Raw genomic sequence first — 13,437 nt, forward strand, 5'->3', positions numbered from 1 at the left:
TTTAATTTGAATTACCAGTTCAGCCCCTGCCCAGCGTGGGAATGGGCCAAAATAATTACTATCTGAAAACTGCCTAGTGCAGTGCAAGATGAAATGACTGATAGGTTTTAAGGCTACAGGAAAATAAATCCTCTGCTCTGCTTTCCTTCATTCTGTATGTCATAGGAGCTCACTTAAGAAAGAGCTAAACCATTTCCTGGAGTTCACAGTTACACATTTTTAGGAAGACAAATGATCCTTGTGCTTCTATGAGAGTCCGACAGCAGCTCCTCGGCCCGCAGCCTCAGCAGGAGCGCTGAGGACCTCGGGATTTATGGGCATAGCCCATTCCTGGAGGCGATACTGCCAGGCGAAATATTTTGCCCGGGCAGTGCCGAGACTGCTCACATTATGTTTGGGTTTTTTTTCCTTTTTATGGTTAAATGAGATCTTTTGATCTGCTGGCCCATTAGACCACCTTCCTATCCTGAAAGTGCTAATTAATTGTCTATCAGTGACATCAATCTGAAAAAATAAGCTGCTTCTGAGAACTGCTTAGCTGCTGTTGTTTCATATAACACCTATTACAAAACCTCTATGGTGCTTACTTTGTATCTAGTCAGCTCTAATCTTAGCTTGATGGTCACTTGTATTTTTCATATACCTGTCTTGGAGGTTGGATCTTGGGAAGGAAGATTATACACACAGTGTTGTCAGCTTCCATTGACTTACTGTAAATCTCTCAATATTTTTCTCGAAACCCTTAGTTGTTTGAATCATATGATTACGTGAGAAGCTTAGCTTTCATTACAAAACCATTTCTAGCATACACGGCTGCCAATGAAGCTTGAAGACCTGTATCCTGAGGGCTCCAAAACCAAAAAGCAAATAAAATGTCTCCCACGTATTTAAAAATAATAGAAGAAAACTCCTAATCCTAAAGAAAATTCCCTACTTTTGGCCATTAGAATTTCTGACTGGTTCAGATTGATGACATTGAGGTGGGGATTTACCAGTAAAACCACAGCAGAGAGGCTGCTGCTCTGACTCGGGCAGCAGTAAGCAGGTAGGTGCGGAGAAGGAGAAAGTATTTGAGAAGGAGTGACAGGTATTTTTTGCAAGGAAGACTATTGTCTTATAAAAAGTCCTATTAAAATGACTATAAGAAATCTGTTTTAAAGCCCAGATGTTTCTAAAGGGTGCCTTATCAAAAAATACCAAGGTGAAACAATACAAAAGTGTCACTCTGTATGTGGATGACCAATGTAGAATATAAATCTCATCACCTAACGGCTTTTGGAAGCAAAGATTTTACAAGACAGAAGAACAGTCACTGGGTGCAGTCTCTGCCAATGCAGGTGCAACATTTTATATTATCTTATCAAAATTCATCTTGAAAGAAGGTAGGCTTTTCTTTTCTGTTTCTCTTTCTCTTTCTCTTTTTCCCCTTTCCTCTGAGCTCCTCTTTCCCTTTCCCTTTCCCGCTTGATTGTCATGATGTTCAGAGTCTTCTTGGTTTCAGCCCAAAGTTCTCTGATCTGTGTGGAAGATAGATTTTTACAGTGAGAACCATGTGCTGGATTACGTGAATTTGAATCTCTTTTTAGTTTCTAATGTGAATGTATGACACAACATTATATTTCAAGAAATGTGCTGAGTTTGTATACACAGGCATGAGGATTATTGAATAATAAAAAAGGTGTATTGGCAATTACAGGAACAAAATCTTGTACTAAAGGTTGAATCCTGCTCTTGCTGCTCTTGATTCTGATCTTAATATTTTCAAAGGCTTCCTTGTTTGCTTTTTTCTTTTATACTATAGTTAATATTGTGGAATTTGCTGGGATTTCATATACTGCACAGAGTTATATGGACTTATAACAAAAAGAGTCTTCAGCTGCAGAACTGTGGCTTGCTTATGCTTGTGCTGAGGATGATCCTGTCCTCCCAACAGAAAATTCTGCAAGACAAGGACCTAAAAGTACCCTTCGCTGCCATCTTAAATCTACAGAGGTAGGTTTTTCAGAGGCAGATATACCAAGCAGATACCCACTTTGATTTTTCAAATTCAGATTTCTGCTTTTGAAAATTGTTCCCAAGGTCTGATATCTTCTTAAGCCTTGCATGTTTTATCTGTATTTGAAAGACTTAATTTCTGCATGGCACCACTAGTGTTTCTCTTTTTCTTTCTGAAAAGAAGATATAAGATTGAATAAAAAAAAAAAACAATTTCTGCCTCCATGTCCCCATCTTGTCCCCCAAATGTTTCTCAGACTCCATAGGCATAGGTATTGCTAGCCTAATATGCTCTCTCAGAAAGTCAATGTTTTTTTCTAATGCCTAAAGCATACATCCTCAGTAGCCTCGTTTCCAAATCTTAAAAAAAAAGATTTTGAAAGCTTTTTCAAAGTTTAGAAAAATCTACTGATCTTCTTTTTCTGTTAATTTGTCAAGTTGTGATTTGAATCCAATTTTACACAAGCACCCATGACATCCTGTTACAGAGCTTCATATTTAATTACATTTTTAAAAATCCTTTTACTTTTATTTGGTTTAAACAAACAAACAAAAAACCTGCCTTCCTTTTGGTACTCGATAAACACCTGGTTGATTCTTGCACAGTCTGTGTAAGTCGTAGATTTTAATTCATTTCAAGGATCTGTCTTTGATTAAGTTAGATTTTAGTTCTGAAAATTTATTCCACAGATATATTCTTTTTCTGAAAAATTGGCAGGGGAACCAATGGGGTTTGCCTATTATTTTTTTTCTTCTTTTGGAGGAGGGGAGGAAAGAATTAATTGAAAATTGGTTTTGCTTCTTATTTTGGCAGTAAGGTTTTAGATTCCAGGGTACTGTGATGATCTGAATTTCGGTCACTTCATAAGCCTTTGCCATAGTAAGTTTGCATACGTTTCATAGTTTGTGTCTTCAAAGATAACATATATGCCTAAGTCTTATGAAACCTTTCCCTGCGCTTGCTGGGGAAGGTCCATACTGAGTCAAGCAATTGAGGTAACAGCAAGGTTCCTCCCTTATATAGGCAATTACCTGCTGGCCAAATGCATGAAAGAGAGAAATTTATCCATGCAGTGAGAAATTTATCTGAGAGCAAAGACGACTAGCCATTTGCAAGAAAAATGGAGTGTAAGAGACCCAGATATGACAAAAAGATAGAAACTGCATTGCCAGAAGGAAAGAAACCTGATACGATGAGGATTTGCCTGTTACCTGGCACTATCTGAGCCATGGCAAGGGGACATGTGGATCTGCAAGCAAAAGGCGAGGCAGGCATTGCAGGATGAGAAGACTGATGTTTTATTTGGAAGAGAAGGCAAAGGACTAAGACACGTTTGGGAAAGGCAGGAGTAAATCGAGTCCAGAGCAAACACTTGCCAAGGCACGCCTCCCTCTAGACTTTGGAATGGGACTCAAGATACCCGAATTATGCCCTGCCCGAACGATGCCATTCCTGTGTCACTGCAACCTCTGGCGAAGAGCGTGTATCAGAGTGTTGAGTCGGGCAGAGGAGGAAAACCAAGATCGTTCTTTATTATTTCAAGTAGCGGAGGACTGCAGCATAGATCTAAAGTACGGCTCCTACCGTAATGCCCCATAATGAAATTTGGTGGTTTGTTTCCTTTTCTTAACCGGAAACTATACAAGCATTCGCACAATCAAACACTATTGTTAAAGGACTGCTGAGATTAGGAAGTCTTAAAAACTAGGAAATACTTGGATAGTTTGTGCAATCTTTGTTCGGTCTTTTTGTGCCTTTGCCTGAGGAAAGCTTTCAATTGCATGATTACTTGCCCTACGTTCTGTTGCAGGCACAGAAGGGGACTGCCTTGGCGCCGGCTGAGCGCGGTGTCTGCTTCGGCTCTGCGCTAGGTGACACCAGGCAGGTGTCACTTCTTACTGGTAGTTTTTCACTCTGTTCTGTTTCAACTTCGTTTTGCTGAGTTAAAGACAGCAATTCATGCATACCAGCGTTAACTAGTATTTCTGGAATATACGATCACTTTACTGGCTAAACTTCGCCCAACTTGTTGGAGAGAAATAGGCAGATTTTCTGATAAATTTAAATAGTCTAGAAAGAATTTTGCAGGAATTTACATTACTCATTAGCCAACAAAGCTAATCTCTGTGTATTTTGTCTAGTAAAGAAAGTTGCTAAGAAAACCATGGATGCAAAATTAGAAGAAATGAATCTACAAGAGTGTAAGTAACAATGGACCAAAAAAACTTGTTTCAAAATCATACCATACTTCCAAGTATTGTTTTAAATAATGACTTTTAAGGTTGTGAAAAATCTCTAAGTCCCTTTATTCTGTATCTGCTTCCACTAATAGCGGTAGAATGCCTACTATGATTATGCACGTAACCCAAGGCTATTTTCACATATGAGAAACATCATCGTCATCATCTGTTGAACCACATAATGTGACTTCAAACTCAATTCAGCACCTGAATTCCCCAAATGGGTGTGTTAACAGAAAATTTTAGGGAACAATTGCTTCCCCTTGTACCTCACCAAGTCCAGCTCTCTGGACACTAAAGAAAGCATGTAAGTGTTTGGACAGGAGGCTTTCAGATAATTTCAATTGCTACTAGATGTAACGGGGTTAACACAATACCGGTAATGCTCTTTCTGTGTCATTACAGCCACCGTTATTTTTGCAGGGTATCAGAAACCTACCTGCACGGCAGGACAAGAGTCTTTCATACAAAATGTAAATCTAAGATTATAATTGCTTGCGGTCATTCTGCAGTCTGTTCCCCTAGCCGTTTGCAAACTAAGGTATGATTCAGAGCACTTGATGGTGGCAGGCTGCTTACCTTCAGACAGAAACATTGTTATTCTCGTTTTTCTTTGCTAAACAGTTACATCCTGTTGCTGCTGCTGAGCACCGACACATCCGTACTCTATTGGTAATTACCTGGCCACTGGTTATTCACGAAACACTGGTGAAACTAAATTTGGGGGAGGATGAGCCAACAGATATGACTAATGTTTAGATCTTTTGTTTGAAAACTTTCATTTTTGTAAATTCTAGTGGACAAAGCCCCAAACGGTCTGTTATTATTTTGACGTTTTGCTTTTTCCGGCTTAGGATGAAGTAAATCTTGACGTTTGAAGCTGCCGGCCGGTGAAGACCCCCGCCCCCGCAGCGGAACCGCGACCCCCGCCAGCAGCCGGCCGCTCCCGCGGGGCTCCCACCCTCCAGGAGAGGGCAGTGGCAGGGCCTGCGGCCGCCCGCCCGGCCCGGCTGCGGGCCGCCAGGGCGGGGGGGGCCGGCAGCCCCCCGTCCCCGCCGCCGGGGAGGAGCGCCGCCCCGCCGCGGGAGCCTTTGTCTCAGCGCCGAGACACCCGGGGCTGGTCACCCCCTCCCGCCCCGGCGGAGCCCCGCTTCCCCAGAGGGAGGAGCGGGGGAAACCTCCCGCAGGCCGCCCCGCACCGCGGGGGCGTGCGACACGCCGAGGGGGGCGCGGGCCCTTCCCCACCGGGTGCCGGCGCCCCGCCTCCGCGCCCCGCAGGGGCCGGCGGGGAGCCCCTGACTGACGGCCGGGAGGCGGGCGGCGGCCGGGGCAGGGCCGGGAGGGGGGGAGGCTGCCGCCGCGGCGCGTCGGCGGGAGGCGAGGAGAGGAGCGGAGCGGTCGGGCGGGCAATGAGCTGCCGCAGCTCCGTCTCGGCGCAGGCGGCAGCCTTGTGCAACCAATATGGCTGCGTGCGCCCGCGAATGAAAGGAGGCGCTTGGAGCTGAAGCCGTCTCCCCCCACCCCCTTCTCGCCCCGCGGCCGTGTGGCCTGTAGCGAGCGGAGGAGAGAAGTTGTCCGGGCTGCCCCGCGAGGGGGTGGGGGGTGCCCGGGAGGCGGCGGCGGCCCTTCCCGCAGCTCCTGCTCCCGGCTGTCCCCCGCCCGGGGCAGAGGAGAGGAGGAGAAGTTGTTTCGCCGCCCGGAGGGGCGGAAAGGAGGCGAGAGGGGCGCCAGCTGGAGGAGGAAGAGGAGCAGCAGCCCCTGACGGCGGCTCACCCCCCGTCTGCCTGAGGGGGAGCGCGGCGGCGGCTCCCGGCCCGGAGGAGGAGGAAGAGGCAAAGCCGCCCTCGGCCCAGGTCCTGCCCGAGCTCCGCGCCTCTCCCCCGGGACGAAGTTTCGCCGGGGGCCGCTGCGGGGGCGCCGGCTGCCGGAGGAGGGCGGCCGGCGGCGCCCCCCCTCGGCCCGCGCCTCCCCGGGGGCGGCGGTGGCGGAGCGGCGGGGCCGGGGGGCGGCGGCGGTGCGCGGCCCCGGCGGGCGAAGTTTGGCCGGCGGCGGCCTGCCGCGGCCATGGAGCCGAAGCACAAGGAGCTGCTCGCCCAGTGCCGCCAGAGCCTGGCGCAGGCCATGACCGAGGTGGACAAGGTGGTGGAGCTGCTGGAGGCCGCCGGCGCCCTCGGCCCCCGCGACCTGCGCGACCTGGAGGCGGCGGGCGGCGGGAAGGCCGAGCTGCTTATTGCCCTGCTGCTGGCCAAGGAGCGGGACCACTTCCAGGACCTGCGAGTGGCCCTGGAGAAGACGCAGCCCCACCTGCTCTCCATCCTCTACCTGAACGGCGTGGCGGGGGCGCCGGCGGCGGCCGAGAGCGCCGGTGAGTGGGGCCAGTGGGCGCGGGGCCCGGGGCCCGGTGGGGCCCGGGGAAGGTGCGGGGGCGGAGAAGGAGGAGGAAGGGGGCAGCGGCTGCCCCCGCCCACCCCCGCAGGGGCAGGGGGACGGCCGGGCAGCGCGGGCCCCTCGGGGCTCCCCCTCCTGAAGGTGGGAAAGGAGCGGGGCGGCTGCGAGCGGGGGCCCTCCTTTTCCGGAGGGTGGGGGGAGAATTCGCCCATGTTTGCACTTAGGGTCTCGATTCTTGTTTTGGGCTCTCGACCCCTTTTCCTGTCTCTTCTGGCGGGCGCGCTGGTGCTGGTCCCCGAGAGGTGCCGCGGATGCTGTGCGGTGCCCTTAGGGGAAGCCACCCCAGCCTGGTTCTTGCTGCTGCTCCCACCCCCTGAAGCCGGGTGCCGGGTTGGGGGCCAGGGAAGAACGGACCCGAAGGGCTTTTCCTCCCTTGAGCTCCTCTGGGGCCGCCGGTGGTGTTGAACAGTCGCTTCTGGACCGGGCAAAGCTGAGAAACTCCCTCCTGCAGCTAGTCTGCTGGAACAGGCTGGCTGGCAGGACTCCAGCAGATGTGCGTTTGAATAAATATTGTAACTATTTTTCTCCGGACAAACATATGTTTGTTTGAGGCTATATTGTTGTAACTCTTCTTGCTGGCTAGAAAAGGAAAACAATTGATTTAACTGCAAATCCAGACAAGAAGAATTTGAGTGTAAACCTCCTTCTCAACTAAGTTGGGCTTTGACCCACAGGTCTTCCCCTATTCTCCTCTCTCCAAAACAAGCCACATGTGGGCAATACCAGGCTTTAAAATAATAATAATAATAAAAAGATTTGGTGATAATAAACAAGGCCTTGCAAGTGCAGCTGTGTTTTTAGATGAGAAACTCTTCAATTGAAGTAAATGGTAATTCTGTATTATAGGTTACAGATAAAAAATACGTAGTTGTCCAAGTGATGTGTAAGTATTCTCTTCCAGAGTGTGTTTAAGTTGACTGATTCAGAAACGTGGGGTGTCTTTTTGGTTTTGTTTCCAGATTTGGGAATTGCAGGGTGACTACCTGTTTACATAAGGAACTGTATTGGGAGGGCTTCCTGGCTCTTATAAACAATACCATTTCTTTAAGAAAATAAAACCCTTTAAGAACTGCTTCCATCTGGAGAATAGTGCTTGCATGTGCAGTTGCACTGTGCAGTACTCTGCCCTTATTTGAATTATGCTGTTGATGCTAGGATTTTGGTAAAGACAAAAAAATCATGAGGGTCTTATGTTTTGTTTTATATCAGTGTATTATAGTGTATGGCCTTTTCTAATGAATATATGGCAGGACCTCACAGGATGGGGAAAAATGGACTGAACAATAGACCTCAGCACTTCTAACATTATGTGGTCTGACATCAATAGGAGATGAGGGCACTCGCTGCCTTTCAGAATGGGACCCATGATGTTTTTGTATGATTAAATGAATGCTTGGTCTTGTCTTGTTGAGAAGAGGCATTAATGGTACTGGGCTACTAACATTCCCTAGCCTTAAAAACAAAGGTGTAAAACATGAATGGCAGGAAAAAATGAAGTAGGTGTTGGATGTAGTAATACTCTTTATTTTTAAAATAAAAGTCGGAATTGCAAAATGTCTCGCAACACTGAGCTTTCAAGGGAAAAGTAGTTTGATTGGCAAAATGAACTACATCCTCCTTGACTGAATGCGTTCATGAGGCTAATCTGAGTTAAATTAACATCTGTGTGGGGAAGGATGTTCCCCTGACGTCATGGGTTTTAAAATTTTATTGCTTTCATTTATCAGTAGTAATAAAGAGCTGTCTTCGAGAATTATGGTTTTGTTTCCCTTGCAATAAACATGTTTACAAATTAGTACACAGGAGATTGCTAACAGTGAGCTTAAGAACAAGCCGTCACGCACATAGGAAGGTAAAGAACCTGAGCCTTCAAACACTGTTGTATATATTCCAACTTTATTCGCCTGGGGAGGTCTCATGGTAACTAGTCATGAGGCTGCTTGTGTGCCCACTGAATGCCTCCGAAAAATCCTGGTCTATGTGCGAGTTTGTCCTGGATGTGTTATGCAAAGAGTTAATGTTTGAGCGTAACTGTGGTAGAAAGGTCCTTGCTTGAACCTGTGTTCAGATGTAATTGGGTTTTACTCTAATACCTCCTGTAGGAAGTACGACCACCCATCTGCTCTTCTCATGCCATTTAGGAGTTTTACTCCTTTTTACTGGGGATGTTGAAGGCTGATGAGTCAAGTCATTTTTTGTTCTTTGGGTGTTGTAGCAAACTGTAAACACGGTATCAAGGAGAACTATTGGATTCTGTATTTAAAATAGTTAAGTGAAACAGTCCTCAGTGTATATTATGTAAAATGCCTCTATTCTTAAAGGCAAAAAATATGTATCTTAAACATCCCTTGAATTGAACCTATCCAGCTGAATTCATTTTTAAAGTTACCATTAGTGTATGAAAAAATGACAGTTTACAGTGGTACACTTAATTTTAGTATTGTTTGGAAAAGGAAGCTAATATAAAGTACATCCCCTGAATGCTTGTTGGAGATGAAAATTATTTATAACTAATAACGTCTTGTAGTAGTGTTTGCTAATTTCTTTTTCCAGTGTGCTGCTGTTGTGAGGGAAATGGGAAGGTAATCAGCAACATAATTTTGTTCAAAGTTGCAGAATTAAGCATACAGTCTGCTCACTACACTAGCACGAGTGATTCTACCCATTTTAATGTACACATAGTGTACCATTACTTTGTGTTTTACTTTGTGGTTTTTTCCTTCTCATTTTAAATATCATCTCCTATTGGACTTTAAAGGTGATACATAAACTCGGATGGAAGCTCAGGCTGTTATTTATATCAACAGTTCTTGTGGCTGGCTGGGCAATGTAGAGCTGACACTTATAAGTATTTATCTACACAACACGGAGGGAGGTAAACAGCTGGTCTGACTGCTAAAGGGAAAGAACTGGGGTCCTAGTAACAGCCGAAAGACTTCCAGTATGGGTAACTCTGTCTTTACGTTATAAGGAGCTTGCTTTTCTTTGTAGTTTCCCCCAGTTCAGTCCCTGTTTAAATTTATTTGTCTTCTATAGTAGCTTCTAATTGCTCGTTTTAAACCTAAAACTGTATAGTGGTTTGTGGATGACAGGTTCTCCAATCAAATGTATTTTTTTTTTAAGCTTGTTTTGTTTCTAATTTGAGTAGTGTGCCTAACAGTGTTAGTAAACAGAGTGCAAAATCTAACAGGAAACTACCTTCTGTCAAAGCAGAAGCTAAGCAAAGTGCAATTTGCTCTGTTTCACTTAGTCATGTTCAGAGACTTTAGTTCTTCCTTGAGTAAGACCTTCGATTACTACATTACGCTTTTGTGTAAATGTTTCTATGAGAAATTGTCTCTGTCCATGTGAAGGTGACCGTTTGGCTGATTTAAAATCTCCCAGTACTTTGCACAGGGACTAATTCTTTAAGTAGTGTGCCAAATGCTTTTATTTATTTATTTTGGGCTGAACTACTGGATTATTATTAAATACTTGATTTGGCAAATTACCTCCGTCATGCATGTGAGAAATTCTGTATCCTGACAGAATAACATATCCCTTCTAATATGGAAATAAATGACTTCTGAGCATTCAGTTATCTCTTAGATACCTTGCTAAGCAGATAATATTTCATTCTTAGAGTTGATATAATGTGAATTTTGTGACATAAAATGTGTCCAAGACAAGAATACAATGGAAGATACTTCATTGTGACAAGTACTGTTAAAGACATATTTTCTTTTAAATGTAATTGACGGGCTAGAACAAAAACCTGATGAAACTATGTAACCTTTAGACTGTTTCAGATAATGTAGAGCTTTGTACTTACATTTTTGTGATATTAAAAAAGTGGGAAAAAGGCGGGTTTGATTGTCAAGCTTGGAATTTGTTTCTGAGATGAAGTTGTGGGGCTACAAAGGCGCTCCTAGCGCTTTACCCTCAAGCAGAGTAGACTGTTGAACTTAAAAAGCTTTGCTGCTGGTTTCACAGCTGTTAAACTTTTAGGTTCACAGTTTCCTTTTATATTAGCAGTTGGTCTCCTACTTTTCTGTACCCATACAGCTGGAATCAGTGAGTGTGCGTCTGTAAGCTTAACCATAACATAATGGCTTTTTTACTGTAAAGATTTAGCACCATTCTGGATTTTAAAAGCAGACCGTGTTAGGCTCTAGAGGTGTTTTACTTAACAGTTTCAAGATCAGAATTTAAGTTTTAAAACTTCAAAATTTAAAATTCCAAATTGATTCCATTTTTAAAAAGGTCCTTAAGGGGTCAAGAAGGAGAGAAGGAAGATGGCTGTAGATTGACTTTGAAAGTTTTCCTTCTATTATTTAATAGGACTTATTTTTCTAACTCTGTTTGGTCAGAGATCAAGTGTTAATTTCCAGTCCAAAAAGTAAATGTGAGCATTTATAGGAGTAGGAAAAAGTTAGGTTTCAAACTTTTATAGCTTTTTAGAGGGATTATATCAACTTCCTCCCTCTGCTTTATAAAAAAAAATGAGGGAGTTGTTTCAGACAACACTGGATTTGAAGTCACGAAGTTTACTTTTAAATATTGCAAAGTCTTTCAGCTTATTTAAAAACAAACACAGAAGGCAAGCTTTGTATGTATGAATTTAGGAGATGGAGAGCTGGGACCCACTTCGCTTGCTGGCAGCACCGAGGAGACCCACAAGAAACACAGTCATTCCAGGGTTGTCCCTGAGGAGCTGCGAGTGTGACTGCCTGGGGCTGGTGCTGGGGCCTCTGCCTTATGCCCCCTCTTCCCTGTCCCCTACAAAGTGTTGACCGGTCCCCACAAAACATTGACTGGTGACTGGCGAGAGGAGCTCACCATCAGGAGTGAGAACTTGAGCTAGTGAGGAGCCGAGAGACTGTGTGGAGGAAGGGTGTGAGATGTGGAGGTGGGATGTGGTGCCCTGTAGGAGCAAGTGAGAAGAAAGGGGGGCTGGGGAGGCTGTGGAGTGAGGTAGGGGAAGAAGGCAGTAGAAGTGCTCGGAGAAGATGAGAAATAATGCTGGAAGTGTGCCTTCCCTGGGAAAGGAGAGAGGGAAGAATGAGGAGAAATTGTAAAAGCATAATTTACTGAGTCAAGGACCAAACTGACAATTTTGCAATTAAGTACAATTTACACTCCCTTCCGTCACTGAAAATTGAAGAGTGGGAGAAGTAGAGCAGAGTGTGTCTGGGTTTTTCCAGACCTGTTATTAGTTCCCAGGGTAGCTTCGCAAGCCTTGTTACAGGATTTCTTAAATTGTGCAGATGAAAAAGCAGGCAGCATTCAGAAGTCACGCTAGGAGAAGTACAGGTCTTCAGCAGCCCTGAGCAGTAATTAAACGTGATAAAATATTCAGTGCTAGTTTTTTAGTACCTGTGTCATCTGATGATCTCGGATTTGTGGTATCTCTTGGAATCGCCAGGCTAAAAAGATGCAGGACGTTTCTGGCACATGTCCGGAGGGGTATTCCCAATGAAATGTCTAATAGTAAGTGAATTAGCAGCCTCTCAACCCCAAAGAAGGAAATGTGTGTTTTAGTAGTTCACAGATCCCAAGGGTGTTCTCAGTTAAATTTTTGCTGTGCTCAGGGAGGGGGTGGAAGGAAAGCTGGCCACAGTAAACTCATGGGGACACAGTTTTCATCAGTGTAAAAAGAATAATAATAATTTTTGTGGTATCAGTGCATACACCTATCGAGCTGCTTTGGACACATGCAGGACTTGGTGTCTTACAAAATTACAGAAAAGAGGAGAGACATACATTTTTGAATGGTTCTTTTAGTTTGTTACTTCTATGAGTATCCTGAAATAGAAGCAGAAATTTAACTTCCAGACACTGTCAGTAAGAAAAGCCAACAACTTTCTGTAACTAGCTCCTTATTTATTTGTTAAAGCTAAAGATTGCCTGTCTCAGAGGTTTCAGATCTTTAGCTTGATTTAACTGCTGTTCTCAGTCTCATTGTTGTCTTGTAGCTTCAACCAACCAGTGTTGGTTGCTGTGAGTTTTTTGGACCTTTGGTCTAGATAGTGAAGACCACAGCCACCGCATGGGTAGTGACTTTGGGCTTTCCAGTTCTGTTAGCAGCTTGCAATTTGAGCTAAGTATACTTTTTTTTTCTTTTCCTTTGCTGCTTGCCTTTACCACTTTCTCTTCTTTTTTTTTTTCTTTGTTTCTTTCAATTTGCTTCTTGGTTTCCCTTGCTCCTGTTAAATCTCTTTATCTTTCTCCCTTTAGTCCTAATTGTTATTTCAATTATTATTTTATAGCATTACAATTCCTTATTCAAAACCCTGGTCATCAGAAAGATACCAGTAAGTCTTGATAAATTCCTTCTACTTTTCACTTTTTTCTAACCATTTTTACGCTGTAAAATCTCAAGGACAGAGGTTTCATCTTTCAGAGCTGTTCAGTCCCCAGCATGTTTTGGGTGTTACAGTGTGAAGCAATTAGTTCCTGTTTGGTTTTGTTTTTTTTTTATTTAAACAACCTTAAAATGCTGTACATATAATAAAGTGAAAACATTTCCTTATGTGAAGTATTCATGGTATTGATCGAGATGGTAAAACTGGTTAGTGCGTATAACATTGTATGAGAAGAGCTCTAGTAATGAAGTTAAGGCATCCAGGCTTCTGTGACTTTCCAAATTATATTGAGTAGTTAATGCTGAAACATTATTTGTGACCTTCAAGATGGAAGTCATTGGCTGCTTTCTTGTGAACGGTGAGAATTTAAAACTGAATCGTTCTGATGTAGGAGCTGGAAATGACACCG

General features: G+C 44.4%; 1 protein-coding gene across 1 annotated transcript in view; it reads left to right on the forward strand.

The window, feature by feature from the left end:
- The first annotated feature begins 6,271 nt into the window (after positions 1–6,271).
- DLG5 (discs large MAGUK scaffold protein 5) overlaps positions 6,272–13,437 on the forward strand; it is a 115,213-nt gene continuing 108,047 nt past the window's right edge. The window contains exon 1 of the mRNA XM_075154385.1: positions 6,272–6,601. Coding sequence (XP_075010486.1) covers positions 6,301–6,601 — 301 coding nt within the window. The 5' untranslated portion in view covers positions 6,272–6,300. The remainder of the gene's footprint in view (positions 6,602–13,437) is intronic.

The sequence above is a fragment of the Calonectris borealis genome, chromosome 7 (assembly GCF_964195595.1).
Source record: "Calonectris borealis chromosome 7, bCalBor7.hap1.2, whole genome shotgun sequence".
NCBI lineage: Eukaryota > Metazoa > Chordata > Aves > Procellariiformes > Procellariidae > Calonectris > Calonectris borealis.